The sequence below is a fragment of the Mizuhopecten yessoensis genome, unplaced genomic scaffold (assembly GCF_002113885.1).
Source record: "Mizuhopecten yessoensis strain PY_sf001 unplaced genomic scaffold, ASM211388v2 scaffold377, whole genome shotgun sequence".
Taxonomy (NCBI): Eukaryota; Metazoa; Mollusca; class Bivalvia; order Pectinida; family Pectinidae; genus Mizuhopecten; species Mizuhopecten yessoensis.
The window spans coordinates 80365-96685 of record NW_018403516.1 but is presented as its reverse complement, the minus strand read 5'-3'; the positions used below and the strand labels follow the sequence as shown (position 1 = coordinate 96685).

Sequence of the window (16321 nt, the reverse complement as noted above, 5' to 3'; positions counted from 1 at the left end):
GATGACTCCCGAGTGAAACCGAAAAAGATAAACAAATATGGCTGCCGTAGAAGACGAACCGCTATGTCAGAGACAAACTTTCGACTCTAATTGACTATAAAAGTTCAGACAGTATGATTAAATGGAATACACATGACAGGTATGATGTTATCTCAACACGCTGAACAATCGTTTTGAGTATAAACGTGTGTTTCCCGTAAAAATACAGATTACAAATAGCGGTGGACTTATCGTCTGCTCTTACACATTGAATGGTTCAATATGCAGTCTTCACCACGCATTTAATCACTTATATCGTTAATTTAGAGACTCACAACATATAACTACGATCTTATTTGAATGGATTACTTGTATCATGTTACAATTTGATGAAATACAGCAATATGAGTTCATTTACACCCGAATTCCCGTAACAATAAGAGTACAGATTTCGGTGTTCATATCGGACTATGTAAGCTTTCAGCATACGATTCTAGGTAATTACACACTTCAACATCTCACATTATGATTTAAACCAGCATACGTACAGGATGACACAATCTCATAAAATATAACAATCTCAAAGTATTCAATATGAAATTTGTGAACAATAATGGAACAATAATACTGTCACTTTCTAACTACATGTACAAGACTAATTCCTGTAGGAACTCTATCTAAATCAGAGAATTATAACGATCTATCGTTATAAATCTCTGATTTAGATAGAGTTCCTAAGGGAATAGTACAAGACATGATCACACAAATATAGATATATACTTTATAATTTATTCACTGACCATATGTATATTTATAACTACTGTACCGTAGTGATCATCAGGGTTTATGTAACTCTTGCCTTCTTAAGATTTGCTAAGGTTTGCTTATGCATAGCAGTTGGCTTTGCTGAAACAATTCTGAATTGTTCCTGAAATTTGCTGAAACATTCCTGAAATTTGCTGAAACATTCCTGTAATTTGCTGGTATAGTTCCTGAACTTTGCTGAAACATTCCTGAACTTTGCTGAAATACATTTGCTGAATTTTGCTGAAAAATGCCTGGATTCGGGCCAAATTCAGGTATATTTCAGCAATTGTGCTTTGTGGGTTTTCAGCATTCGTTCAGCAAAGTGTTCAGCAAAAATTCAGTTAAATGTTCAGCAAAATTCAGCAATTTTTTTTCATGAGGGCATGCATGTATCTGGCTTGTGCCTTTTTGGTCACACAAAGATAAATCCAGTAACACAACTAGAACCAATCTGATGATGAAATGTGTATCACTTGTCTATAATACATGTGATATAACTTTTTTCTGTGATACTAAATATATATGTATGTAAACAGTCTGAAACAATTAATAAAAGTTCCTCATAATGTATGTGAAAATTAAGATGATAATAAGTTTATAACCAGTCTGAAGCAATGCTTAAAAATTCATAACCTGTCTGTAATAGTAAATACAGGTGTAGTTATTGACACTGAAGATGGGTCTGTGAAAGTAAGTACTTGTGTATTACCAATCTGAAACAATAAATAAATGTCCATAACCTAAAGTAAATTTATTATTTTAAATTCCTGTGAATTGCATGTGTAATAATTGTGAAAATTGATGTAATATGTCTGCGATAATATAAACATTTAATCCACAAAAATGTATTGTTAAAAAGAGTTTCCATAGGTAATTCTACAAGCATTGTTGTGAGTGTTTGAATTCAGGAACCCGCTATCAAAGGCTTCTGATCGTTTTTGTAGGTGTAATAATTCAATTTAATAAAATTACTGAAAATCAAATCAAATCAGGGAAGACAATACAGATCTAAACATTTTAATGACTAAACAGTAAGTTATACATGCAGGAATTATTTTCCTTCCGTTGTGAAATACATATTAATAACCCTTTCTCCATCACTTACCCCTATGTACCGCCTATTTCTTTTTTAAAATAATGTAAATCCCGCTACAACTAGTCGTATATTTGTTGACACTGAACTTCTACTTTCCCTTTCACATACTTCATTTCCGGTTAAAATAAATACGCAACTCTGCGGCTACCGATTAAATGCTATACCGGGTTGCCGGACTCGTTCCGAGCGCCGTTTCCCGATCGTCAGTGGATTGTGAGCAGACGTTACCTTTCAGGATGAAGAAGGTCCCAACGATAAGTTAAATTCAACACAAGGTAATGATCAGAAGTCATTGCTGTTGATTTGTTTAAATGGGGAAACTAGTCAATGTTTGCCACTTCACTTGTCCTGTTTTATCACTTCCTTGTAAAGTTTACAAGCCGAGCGGTTTCGTCTTCGGTTTACAGAATGTTGTATCGTTTAACGCTTGTCGCGTTATTAAACAGCAGTGAAGACATTATTTGTGTGATTAATAGGAGACTTTTAAGAAAAATCGTGAACAGATTCTACTGTAGCTATATAATACACACATACTTTCGGTCGAAAGGAAAGTGGATATTCCGATGAGTCAGATTTACGGAGAAAACAAATGTACACACGCCTACGTATCTATATAAACGGCGCAGGGTCCTTGAGGACATGTATTACATTGTATACAGCAGTCTGTGACAGCCACACAGTTTGCCAGGAGCTATTTTACATATGATTACACGGTATATCAATGATGGCTGATTCCTTGGATTTTCTTTTAACGTTGACTGATCTCACATAACTAGCTATGCCCAACTATTTTTTTTTTGAACAGAAAGTAATTTATTTCTTGTCATTTTCTTAGAGACTACCATAACCTGATTACAAAACAGCAATCAGAACCATGTTATCTTCAAAATTGGATTTTTACGAATTTTTTGAAATTGTGAAATTTCACAATTGTTTTTTAGCATTTTCCTGAAAACGATCAAAAAAGCGTACAAGGTCAATAACATGGTATATATGGGAGAATTTGTTTTCTCTTTTTTTTTACCACAACTTCAGAACCAATCTATTCTATTGTAAAATGAAAGATTTCCATGCTAAATATCACCCCTCACTCCGGAGATGATGCTAAAATGTTACTTCACAAAGAGTTACCTCCCCTTACAAAACACAATGAATGACATTAATAATCTCATTTAATTATATATATTGATGCACCAGTCTCAGTGGTAATTACACATCTTCTTTCTTATCGTTCGCCTTTACACTTGAATACCAGTCTCCTCAACAAATCTGGTGGTCTTCTGTGCTAAGGGCATCCACTGGTCCACATAGCTTTTCTTTGAGTGGTAACGTTAACACTCACTCACTCACTCACTAACTGTTGGTGAATGCCATATCTTATCTCTCATGATCAGTGCCTGATGGATCTTCCATGACTGTAAGAGGTGTGCAGTATCCTGCTCTGCTTCTCCACAAGGACACATTGGAGATGAAACAACTTTCATGACTTTGTATAGATGTTGATTGAGTCTGTTGTGTCCTGTCGGAAGATGGTAGTTTGGTCAGATCTTGTTGGTGGTAACTGTCTTGTTGCTGATGGGTGTTGAACAGAGATTTGATGATAGTCTTCATCTCTGTGTAGCAGACTGGATTTTCTTCCTGTTATTGTTCAGCACCATTCTTTGCTAATTTATCGGCTTGTTCATTACCCCAAACTCCACAGTGAGAAGGAATCCACTGTAGAACTGTTGTCAGACTTTTGATGGTGTATAAAGCTTGTTCAAGTTGAGGTTAAGCTTGTCGTTTGTCAAAGCTTGTAGCACAGAGAGGGCATCAGTCAGGAATACTACTTGAGTTGTGTTATCAATTTTGTTTTTGATGGAGTGTGCAGCATGAATAAGGTCTTCTTCAACTTAGTAGTTTGAACAATGTAGGCCTGTTGGTATTGCTTCTGATTGTTGATCTCAGTTGGGGTACTTAATGTATATACCAGCCCCTCCTTTTATTGTGGCATTTGCTTACCCAGGAGTCTGAAGGGTACTTGTCTTCAAGCATACTCATTGTAATTACACATGATCTGATATGTTTTAGTCAGATAAATCATTAAAATAATATTTAAAAACAAAAAATTGTATTTGTACATGGTGTATGATCTGACAAGTTTTATTTATATAAAAAAAAAAAAATGATATTGAAAAACAAAAGCATGTCATATCAATTAGATATGTTTAATGTAAACTATGTACAGACCAACCATTGTATAGTTTTTGTATGTCAGACAACACTGAAACTCGAAATAAATTTAAATTTAGGTCTATTCAATTTCTAACTGTATCAGCGTATGTAAACTAAGTCAAGACTGAGTGACAGTAACTTAATTTAAAAGTTTAATCATTTAGAAACAAGTAAATAGTACCGAAATTTATACAAATATACATCATTTAATGTTTAAAATATATACAGAAAACAAAGAGAACAGATACCTTTACACGATAGGTAAACAACCTTTAATGCAATATCCTTCTAGCGAGTTTTGTCTGGTACAGGTGGGATTTGTTTACGTTTTTGAAGCGAGGTGTCCGCCATATTGGATTTACCGTTATACTACCCCTTGGGATTTCAACAGCATTTTTCATACCAAGAACGGTTTTGACAGATTGGCATATATATTTATTTATTTTAAGGGATAATTACTGAACATTTGTATATAATTTTGATGGATGTACTTGGTTTTATAAGGAAATTGTCGCTTTTGCAATATTTCACAATCTCCGCTCCTTACGTTTCCGCCATGATATTTGTAATATAGACTGTAGTAAAGTGTCGAGGGATATGGAAGATAAAATTCCTACCATGTATCCATTTCTATAACATGGACAAGCACGATAAAATCACCGTTCTTCCGATGATATAAAAGTGTGACGAAATTTTGGCGTGGCGCGAAAATTCAATTGGAGTTATCACCCCTTAGCTTGGGCATAGCTAAGATAACTGTTTGAGTAAACCCAGTCAACATTTTCAGGACTTGAGAGCATAGTATGTTTTCGGTTCCCTAAAATTAGCCTTGACTTTTGGGTTTTAAAGAACAATAATAACAGACATGTATGTGTTTTAGCCCTTCAAAAATCAGAAAAAATATTTAACATTTGATTTCTGAAATTGAATTTCAATGATCATCTTAAAGCCAAGCCACAGGTGACATGATAGCTTATTACGTAGAAAGATGTCCAGTTGTCTGTACCGATCCCAGCTTACGTCATAGTACCAAAAATGTCACTACATACCAAAAGGGACACGTTACATACGAACCCCCTTTGACTATATAATATTTGGACTTCATGTATTCTTCTGCTGATGACCATGTATGTCCCCCAATATAAGCCAAAATACCAAAGTGTCTCTATCAAGGTACAGTAACACTTCAGCAAGGGCCTTCTTGACCCTCAGGGATTAATACAGGAATTTATTTAGGGTGTTGCCCAAAGTTAAAAAAAAAAAACCAACTAAATTTAGCCACATTTGTTCGCGCTTAGGAATCGGCATAAAGGCTTTATCCTTATTTTCTGTCATCATATTATAGGGATTAATATAAAGGGTATATATTGCTGATTATTAGGGCTGGAACGGGTAACCGAGTACCTGGGTTAGGTTCGGTTACAAGTACTATCAGGTTAGCAAATCTACGTACACGAAAACGTCCTAAAATGTAGGTCAATATTTATTAGCTCACCTGGCCCGAAGGGCCATGTGAGCTTATGATATGCCGTACTGCGTCGTCCGTCGTCCGTCCGTCAACTTTTCTCTTTTGAACGACTTCTTCTGAAGAACTGTAGGACCTAGGGTCATGATATTTGGCCAGTAGGTATCTGGAATGGAACGCTATAAAGTGTCCTCATTAAAATGACCTTGACCTACTTTCAAGGTCACAGCGGTTAAATATGTTAAAAACTTCAAACAACAATATCCTAAGAACCATTTGGACTAGAGTCATGATACTTGGGTATGTTATGTAGACCAGCAGTGCGAATATTTTTTCTCAGTTACAGTTATTAGGTCAAAGGTGAACTTTAAATGCTAGTCGGGGGTCAAATGTCAACTTTGATTAAAGGCTTTAACAATCTTCTTTTCAATTTTCGCCAGTAGGTACCTGGGATGAAGTGTTATAAATTTTCAAAATGACCTTGACCTACTTCCAAGGTCACTGGTGTCAATTATGTTAAAAACTTCAAACAACAATATCCTAAAAACCATTTGGAGTAGATCTAGAGTCATGATACTTGGGTATGTTATGTAGACCAGCTGTGTGAATTGTTTTCTTTATTACAGTAATGAGGTCAAAGGTAAACTTTAAGTGCAAGTCGGAGTCAAATGTCAATATGAGTTAAAAGCTTTAACATTAAAATTTCAAGTTTCAAACAACAATATCTTCAGAACCGTTTAAGAGATGTTGAAATGTCTTGTGTTCTAGTTACCAAATTTGGTCTTAAATTACCTTTATGTCAGTTGTATGTAACAAAAGAAATAGGTGAGCGATACCGGCCCTCTGGGCCTCTTGTTGATTTTTCGCGGTCTGAAATGTCGCTCCTGACTGTTTGACAGACCTCGGGCGTAAGAATTGTACCTGCTGCCCCCAATTGCATGATCGTAAGAGGCGACTAAATTTGGGACCTTATCTCTTCTCTCCTTTCTAAATAACTTTCTTCTTCCTAATGTCTCCCTTGACAATGCCTCACTTTTGGCCATTTGTTGAGCGTTCGCCCCTGTGAGGAAGGCTTTGGGTTCTGTCCCCTGGCCGAGACATACCAAAGTCTTTAAAAATGGTAGTTTCTACTCCTGCTTAACGCTCAGCAAATTAGGAGTGGGACGACTGGTTCGCCCGTTGTCAGTATAATGTGACCGGGTGGGGCGTCCTGCTGGGTGTCTTCGGCAGAATGTTTCAGTGAGGTAGCACTATAAAGTCGGCATCAGTTTCGCGCTATCACAAGGAGACAAACACGAACATATCGCAGCCTCCCAAAATACACACACATACACTACACGCATGCATCTTGCACCCAGGGGAGGCCGTCCTTAAATGACCTTAGCTGTTAATAGGACGTTAAACAAAATCAAACAAACAAACAAATCAAAAACACTCATGATCAGTATAGTTGCCATACTATTGAGTGCATGTATATGATAAATTTTGAATGACATAATATCGACTGACATTCTGCTGAACAACGTAACTTATCATTCAATGTGTTCAGACTTGAAGTGATGCACAGAAATATGTGCGCATAGAGTTGACAACACATGAGTGTAAAGAGAAACTACAAAAAATTTCCAGGCGGGTGGCTAGCAATATGTAGCCAATTCATAATGATTTTGAGAATCTGCAATGTTTTACAGTATTATTTACAAGGAATAGGTATCAAGTTATCTATGTTAATGCATTTAGTGAATTGAGTTATTATATTTTTATCAAAATAAAAGGCCATTGGTGGCTGTATTTCATGGCACAAAAAACACCGTTACCCGCCAGACAGGTTTCTGTTCGGTTAAGCACATACGGTCATCCGACTTGCATTATTTCTAACCGTTGCAGCCCTACTGATTATAGGGGACACCCAGGCAAGTTTGGCCCCGGGGTAAATCTGGCCGGGGCAAGTTCGGCCCATGCATTGAACATATTTATAAAAAGTTGTGAAGTTGGCAGGAAAACCTGACGTGCTTTATGATGTCATAATTATGCTGACTTGGACCAAACTTACTCCAGACTGTCTGTACGGACTTGCCAAGGCAAGTCATCCAATCTTCAGACAGAAAAAGTTGAAGAATTCTTTGAATGTGGACATGTTAGCCCTTTTGTTATTATTTTATGAAATGCGCATGAGATATCAGAACGACTTAAAAATCAGTGGGCCGAACTCGCCCCAGTCTCCCCTAACTAGAACTGTTTTTTTTTATTTTTTTTTTATTTGGCCGAATGAAAATTAATTCAATATATACAGTTGACACTCATGTTTGATTGGCTGTTGTATCAATACGATCGGAGCTCTAAGTAGACGATGTGCTCTAGATTAAAGTATAAGGTGATGCTCAGAGTTGTGGGGGTAGGTCGAGGGGCTGCTTCATTGTGTGTAGATATACATTTATACTATTTACACATAGGTACAATTCAGGGGTTGACACTATAACTTTTAATAGGTGGTGGACCGCAGGTCCACCTGCTCTCTTGATCTGGTGGACCTGGTTAATTTCTGGTGGACCTGAATAATATTCTCAGATCTGGGGCGCCATGCGCCCCGGTCGACGAGCGTAGCGAGGAGTGGGGGGTGGGTTCGGGAGGGGGTAGCCCCCTCCTGAATAAGAGGGGGGTACGGGGGTCCTCCCCCGAAATTTTTTAAAAGCTAGATGCAAAATCCTGGCATCTGAGGGTTTTAAACAAATAATGAAGGTTTTTTAATTTTCTGTAAAATACTTGTTTTTTCTCCTTATTTTTTATTTTTTTCCATTTATGAACAAGTTTTAGTAAATGACACAGAAACATGAAACAATTTTCTCCTTGTTTATTTTTTTTTACATAGCTCCCATCCAAAGGTGTTTGAAATTCTGACTGTAAATTGAGATAAAGATCATATGAAAAAATAAGGATAAAATAATATACTTTTTTATAGTATTATACCTTTTTTATATGATTTTTATCTCAATATACAGTCAGAATGTCAAACAAATTTGCCCCAACAGTAGTCTCAACGTATTTTGTTGCAACTCTATTCAATCCTTCCTGGACATTTCGGAATCATCTTCTGAGTTCAGCATACCCTACATTTCATTAAGTTTGTGTCAGTATCATTATTTAGCCATGTAAACGATTTTCCCATGACTCCTGAAAGGATATCATCCTTTTTGTTGCCCATACAAACTTCGTGTTGTTTTTGTTCTGTTGAAGTTTTTAACTTTTTTTTGCCAGTGGTTGTAAACCAAGCCATTTAAAAATCGCGACACAGGCGATACGGTACTAGTCTAGTACAGATACTAAGTGAATCGACGGACACGATCACCTAAACGATATACGCTAGAATACGATAGAAATTAAAACTTAACACAAAATTGTGAGGCTAAGTTTACCTTCATATACCGGTTGACCACCGTGATCGTGACGTCATCGTCATTTTAGTGCTTATAATAGCGGCAAACTATACCACAAGCGACTCAAACGCTGAAAAGATTCCGACTTACCGCAAGCGTATTCACGCACTTCACTCGTCCAAGAATGATAACGACAACTTTTAAGGGTTAACAACACGAAAATACGATACATTTTTTAACCAGGTGGGATTTTACGGCTCGCTGGCGAAGTTAATAAAGTCTTTATTAGTATATTTCTGAACAATATTCTCAAGTATATATACACTAATCAAGTAATATGTGGTGGACCGGCGGTCTACCAGCTTTGGAGATTAAGTGGACCGTCCAAGAATTTGGTGGACCCGGTCCTCCGGTCTACCGTTAGTGTCGACCCCTGTACATTTCAAATCACGGCTTTCGGCAACTACAATATATTTCATATTTTACCCCACATTCCATGCCACTATCAATACAATGATCATCATTATACCCCTGCAACGAAGTTAGAAGGGCTATACTGGAACCACTCTATCTGTCTGTCTGTCTGTGGACAAACAATTGTTCCTCCTACTCCTAGTTTTATTCATGGAATTTTATGAAACTGTTTACACACATGTTATACCTCAAATGAACGTGTGGTGTCTCCCAGAATGCCATTATGTTCCTTTAATATTTACCAGAGTTATGGCCCTTGACTTCTGTAGTTGGTACAATATGTTACTGAAATGGTTAATTACCTCTGAAACGGTAGGTATTTTGTATACACATATACAGTAAAATATTGTAGGCATAATACTGACAGTTTCCAAGATAGTGGGGTCAGAGGACAAAGGTCACGAATGAATTACATTACTGAAATGGCTAATTATCTCAGAAACAGTAGGTATTTTGTATACACATAGACATTAGAGTATCGTAGCCGGTCAGTCTCAAAGGTCAAAAGTCACAGATGCATTATGTTACTGAAATGGTAACACCCTCAGGCCTATTTACCTTGACAATGCTGGCTAGGGAAGCCATAGAAAATATTCAACTTTTTAATAAGAAATTCACATATGAAATCTTCACATATATTTGAGTAGGATTAATTTTGGACACAGAAAATAGGGTATTGTGTTGCCAGGCAACTAGGGCAACACCCCTGTATCTGTCACTGCCCCTGATGGTATTTCGCATTCTATTTATTGAACTCGCTACTAAGGTCACAGGGGTCAAAAGTGTCAAATACTTAAACGACTTCTTCTGAAGAATGGACAGGCGGCCTACAGTCATGATATTTGGATGATAGCTTCATTGGTAAGAGCCTAACAAAGTTTGAGATCGAAAGTGACAACATGTTTCCCTGTCTATGATGACAACAAGTCTCCCTGTCTATGGTGAACACACATGTCTCCCTGTCTAAGGTGACAACATCTCTCCTTGTCTATGGTGATAACATATCTCCCTGTCTATGGTGATAACATATCTCCCTGTCTAAGGTGACAACATCTCTCCCTGTCTATGGTGATAACATATCTCCCTGTCTATGGTGACAACATGTCTCCTTGTCTATGGTGATAACATATCTCCCTGTCTAAGGTGACAACATCTCTCATTGTCTATGGTGATAACATATCTCCCTCTCTATGGTGATAACATATCTCCCTGTCTATGGTAATAACATATCTCCCTGTCTATGGTGACAACAAGGCTCCCTGTCTATGGTGACAACATGTCTCCCTGTCTAAGGTGACAACATCTCTCATTGTCTATGGTGATAACATATCTCCCTCTCTATGGTGATAACATATCTCCCTGTCTAAGGTGACAACATCTCTCCTTGTCTATGGTGATAACATCTCTCCCTGTCTATGGTGACAACATGTCTCCCTGTCTATGTTGACTACACATATCTCCTTGTCTATGTTGACTAAACATATCTCCCTGTCTATGGTGACAACAAGTCTCCCTGTCTATGGTGACAACATGTCTCCCTGTCTATGGTGATAACATATCTCCCTGTCTATGGTGACAACATGTCTCCCTGTCTATGTTGACTACACATATCTCCCTGTCTATGTTGACTACACATATCTCCCTGTCTATGGTGACAACATGTCTCCCTGTCTAAGGTGACAACATCTCTCCCTGTCTATGGTGATAACATATCTCCCTGTCTATGGTGATAACATATCTCCCTGTCTATGGTGATAACATATCTCCCTGTCTATGGTGACTAAACATGTCTCCCTGTCTATGGTGACTCCACATGTCTCCCTGTCTATGGTGTCTACACATGTCTCCCTGTCTATGTTGACTACACATGTCCCCCTGTCTATGGTGACAACATGTCTCCCTGTCTATGTAGACTACACATATCTCCCTGTCTATGTTGACTATACATATCTCCCTGTCTATGGTGACAACAAGTCTCCCTGTCTATGGTGACAACATGTCCCCCTGTCTAAGGTGACAACATCTCTCCCTGTCTATGGTGATAACATATCTCCCAGTCTATGGTGACAACATGTCTCCCTGTCTATGGTGACTACACATGTCTCCCTGTCTATGTTGACTACACATGTCTCCCTGTCTATGGTGACAACATGTCTCCCTGTCTAAGGTGACAACATCTCTCCCTGTCTATGGTGACTACACATATCTCCCTGTCTATGGAGACAACATGTCTCCCTGTCTATGGTGACTTCACATGTCTCCCTGTCTATGTTGACTACACATTTCTCCCTGTCTATGGTGACTACAGATATCTCCCTGTCTATGGTGACTGCACATGTCTCCCTGTCTATGGGGACTACACATATCTCCCTGTCTATGGTGTCAACATGTCTCCCTGTCTATGGTGACTACACCTGTCTCCCTGTCTATGGTGATAACATGTCTCCCTGTCTATGGTGACTACACATATCTCCCTGTCTATGGTGAACACACATGTCTCCTTTTTAGTTGTGATACTTTGTATTGTTTCTCATTGTCGATTGTGACCATATATGTTGTCAATGATTTAAAGCTGTTGACCTGTCTGATCTGTTCACATGTATCTACCTTTCTATTGTGGCCATTCCTTTTTCGATGTTTTCTATATAGAGCAGGAGACTATTTCCACACAACACACCTTTACATGTCTGTCCTCAGTATAATATTTTACAGTCTACTGATTTGTAAGTACATTCTTATAATTTTACATGTAAATGTTTTATATATAAATGTCAACCTTCAGTCCTGGTATTTGCTTTATTGATACCTCGCCCTTAATTCTGTAATGAGATGACATATTATATTCTTTTTCCAGCATCAGCCTGACTATAAACCAAGATGGCAGCCGCCAACTACCAGTCTTCTAAAGAAACCACAAACTTCGCCCGGATTTGCAGGTTGGTCATTGATGTCATCCCTGACTTATTCCGAGACTTGCTTATCGCTCGACTGGCATCAACAGGACTCACTTATGTACTTACCAACCAGAAAGGTCAGGTCTTCCCCTTGTTGAATAGACAACAAAAGAAGATTCTGTATCCTCAGGGTGGGCTGTTTCAAGGTTCTGTTAAGGATTTGGACACATCACTTCTTTACATCCTACTTAGAAACCTTGGAAATATTCCACCTCATCAGAATGGTTGGGGGAAGGTACCGGGTATAGCAGACAGATCACTGTCAGCAAACATCGACCGTCTACGTGAGCAGCGCAATGAGGCATATGCACATGCACCCAATGCATCCCTTTCTGATGGAGAGTTTCAGGCAAGGTGGGACATCATCCGCCAAAGTGTGGAGGAAATACAAAACAGTGAACTGAATACAGGGCGGTTTGTGGTGGCAGTGGATACTACATTTACCATGAGGATGGACCCCAGTACAGAAAAGAATTTTATAACACTTATAGCACAGATCGAAGGTAATTGTAAACAAAGGCTGATTATATATACAGGATAAATGACAGGGGTCAATTGTCTTAAAAAACCTTTAAACAACTTCTTCTGAATAACCAAAAGGACTAGGATGGTGATATTTGGGCAGTTGCATGCATGGATGAAAGGCTATCAAATAATATGAATGATCTTGACCCACTTTCAAGATCACATTTGGTCAGATATGTATAAACCTTTAAATACCTAATCTCATTAAACAAAAGGTCTAGGGTGGTGATATATGGAAAGTTGCATGCTGAGATGAAGGGCTATACAGTTTGTTCAATGTAATTACCTTGTTTGACTTTCAAGGTCATAGGGGTCAAATGTTTTTAAATCTTTTAAAAATGTTGTTTTGAATGACTTATAGTCATAAATACTGATATTTTGCCTGTAGGTTTATTATAAATCACTTTTAAGGTTACAAGTGTGAGATTAATACCAGGTGAGCGATGCAGGCACATTGGGCCTCTTGTTTTAATTGGAAGATAGAAAAATTTATGCTTTTTGTATGCTGGTCAAAAATTCTGATGGGACGAATTATGGTATGGGAAAATTGTCCATCCCTCCGTCTGTCTGTCTGTCTGTGTACGTACGCAAGGTAATTAATTAAGGTACTGCTATCTGATTGGTCAATGGTTTTCGCACAACAATTAAGTCAAATATGTTTATTAATTATCTTGCAGAAACTCAAGTTTGGATATTGACTAATCAGAAGCGCTTTACAGTACATAGATATACAATTTTATACAGTCAATATAATTAGCATAAATATTAATCAATAAAATATTGAGGAATTAGTAGGAGCTGCCTTATCAGGCGCTAACTACTAGTCCTCTGCCACCTGGCTAATATCTCCCTATGTGTGTATGCCTGCGTGTGTGCTGGAGATGTATTGTGTTCTGTTTGTAGTGGGACCGTTCTTCTAACGGTATCATTTATAGTGCCACCTTACTTGAATGCTACATCACAGATACCGCAACCCCAACCCCAGACCATTTTATACTCCACCTGGGTTGTTGGAGTTGTGTGGGCAGGAAAAAACCCACTGATATTTTATTGTGTGTTGTATTTTAGTGGAGATCAGTGACATCAAAATGAGACAAGTTGCGATTACAGCAGATGTGGATAACCTCAAAGGTAGGATATGAAGCATGTAGACATAATATGTTCTATATCAGGAGGAGCTAGCTAATTGTTTCACCTCCTAAAGCCAATATCGGGGAGGTGGGAATGAATCAGCTAGTCATAGTTTCCCAACCAAACATTACTATGGGGGTAAGAGTTAGCTAGCTATTTTTCACCCAAACCAATATTACAGAAGGAGGAAATTATCGACTGGCTATGTTTTAGCCTACCATCATCTGTTGGTGGGCTATTCAAATTGCCCTCCATCTGTGGACTGCGGTCCGTGTTCTGTGGTCCGTCCATCCGTAATCCGTCTTTTCTTGTTATTCTTGTTACGGCTTTTTATCAGAAAGTACCTTCTGAAGGGATCTTTCTCAAATTTGATATGAAAATTCCCCTTGTTGTGCATGTTCACTGTTGGGACTGATCGGATGAACAAAAGGGCCGACAGGCTGCCATCTTGGATTTTGATGTTAATTTGTTATTGCTATTTCACAGGAAGTACGATCTTTATCAAATTTGACATGTAGGTTCCACTTGGTCTGAAGTTGTGCATGTTTACTTTTGACACTGATCAGATAAACAAAATGGCCAACAGGTTGCCATCTTGGATTTTGACATTGAAGGTTTGTTAGTGCTCCCCCTAGTCGCTGCACCTTTCCATGGTGGGGGGATTGAGTACCTCAATGACCTGGATAGCTATACTGGTTGGGGCTTTGTGCTCGTGGTAGGGTCACCCAAGCTAAACAGGTTGAAAGGGAGAGGTCAAACAAAGCAGCACCGTCCTTTGGCCGGGATGCAAATGCTAGGCTTGCACCGTTGTGCATTCCTTCCTGGGGGTTTGGTATACAGGTGTTTGCCTTCAGCCAGCTCTTTATGCATTCCTCTGGAATGGTCGGGCCGTGGTAAATCCATGTATATAGTGTAGATTATTCCGTCCTTTCTCTTTTCTTCCTCTTTGTTCTTTCACCTTTTTCACACCTTTAAAATTTGATTAAGCATTTGTTTTTGTCGACCATTTTTTAGCCCTAATGACCTATTTTGTGTTGATGGGCCGTTTAGCATTGATAATAATAATAATATGGTTAGTGCTATTTCTCAGGGAGAACTTAAGGGATCTTTCTATAATTTGATATGTATGTTCCCCATGATCCTTAGTTGGGCTGCATGTTTTATTTTTAAAGTGGAAAAAGTTCATACATATTTCTGTAAAAGAACACCAGGTGTGGGTTAAAATACATGTGATGACCTTGTATATTACGAATTAGGTAGACTTCCAATGTATATAGTTCGGAAAATGAAAATATTGAAATACTGGGTTAAAGTGAAAGAAAAAGAAAATTGTATATTGAAAGCATGTTATGAACAGAGAATATTAGATAATGATGATCGGATTATAAATATACAATCAGAATTGAATAAGTTAGGATTAGAGTATTTATTGAATAACTGCTATGAAAGCAAGATTGTGTATAAGTTAATAGAGCACACATTTTATGATATACATGTACAAGAAATTTTGTCAAAAATACAGAATTCCCCAAAAGGAACATTGTATCAGCATTTAGTAGATACTTTTGGTCTGCAATACTACCTGAGAAAACCTATTGATCAGTTGTATAAGAACAGTATTTCATGTATTCGCTTAAGCTCTCATAAACTCAATATTGAAAGTGGAAGATACAATAATTTAGCTAGGTCCAGTAGAGTTTGTACATTATGTGATACTCATGACATTGAGGATGAGTTTCACTTCATCCTTAAGTGTCCTATTTATGCAGATTTACGGGTGAGATAGTACCGGAAGCCATATTATCTTTAATTATATATTCATCTGTCTCTTCAGGGAAGATGGCTGGTATGTCTGTCAAACAGGAGGCCATGCAAACAGGTATGGCTGGTATGTCTGTCAAACAGGACGCCATGCAAACAGATATGGCTGGTATGTCTGTCAAACAGGACGCCATGCAAACAGATATGGCTGGTATGTCTGTCAAACAGGACGCCATGCAAACAGATATGGCTGGTATGTCTGTCAAACAGGACGCCATGCAAACAGATATGGCTGGTATGTCTGTCAAACAGGACGCCATGCAAACAGATATGGCTGGTATGTCTGTCAAACAGGATGCCATGCAAACAGATATGGCTGACCTTCAGGGTAAGTTTTTACCTTGTTCATTTGGACTCAGGTTACAATACCTTTTATAATATCTAACCATATCAGCGAGGAACAATCTAGGCCAAAGTTTATAAGTATTTTATATTAATTCCATCAGTGTTTCATGGTCATTTAATTTAGTAAAACAGTGTT

At 38.0% G+C, this 16321-nt stretch overlaps 1 protein-coding gene across 1 annotated transcript in view; it reads left to right on the top strand.

Moving 5' to 3' along the window:
• Nucleotides 1-16321, top strand: part of LOC110447178 — a 53054-nt gene that overhangs the window by 17589 nt on the left and 19144 nt on the right. Inside the window, exons 4-6 of the mRNA XM_021492705.1 lie at nucleotides 12264-12866; nucleotides 13957-14019; nucleotides 15854-16168. Coding sequence (XP_021348380.1) covers nucleotides 12287-12866; nucleotides 13957-14019; nucleotides 15854-16168 — 958 coding nt within the window. The 5' untranslated portion in view covers nucleotides 12264-12286. The remainder of the gene's footprint in view (nucleotides 1-12263; nucleotides 12867-13956; nucleotides 14020-15853; nucleotides 16169-16321) is intronic.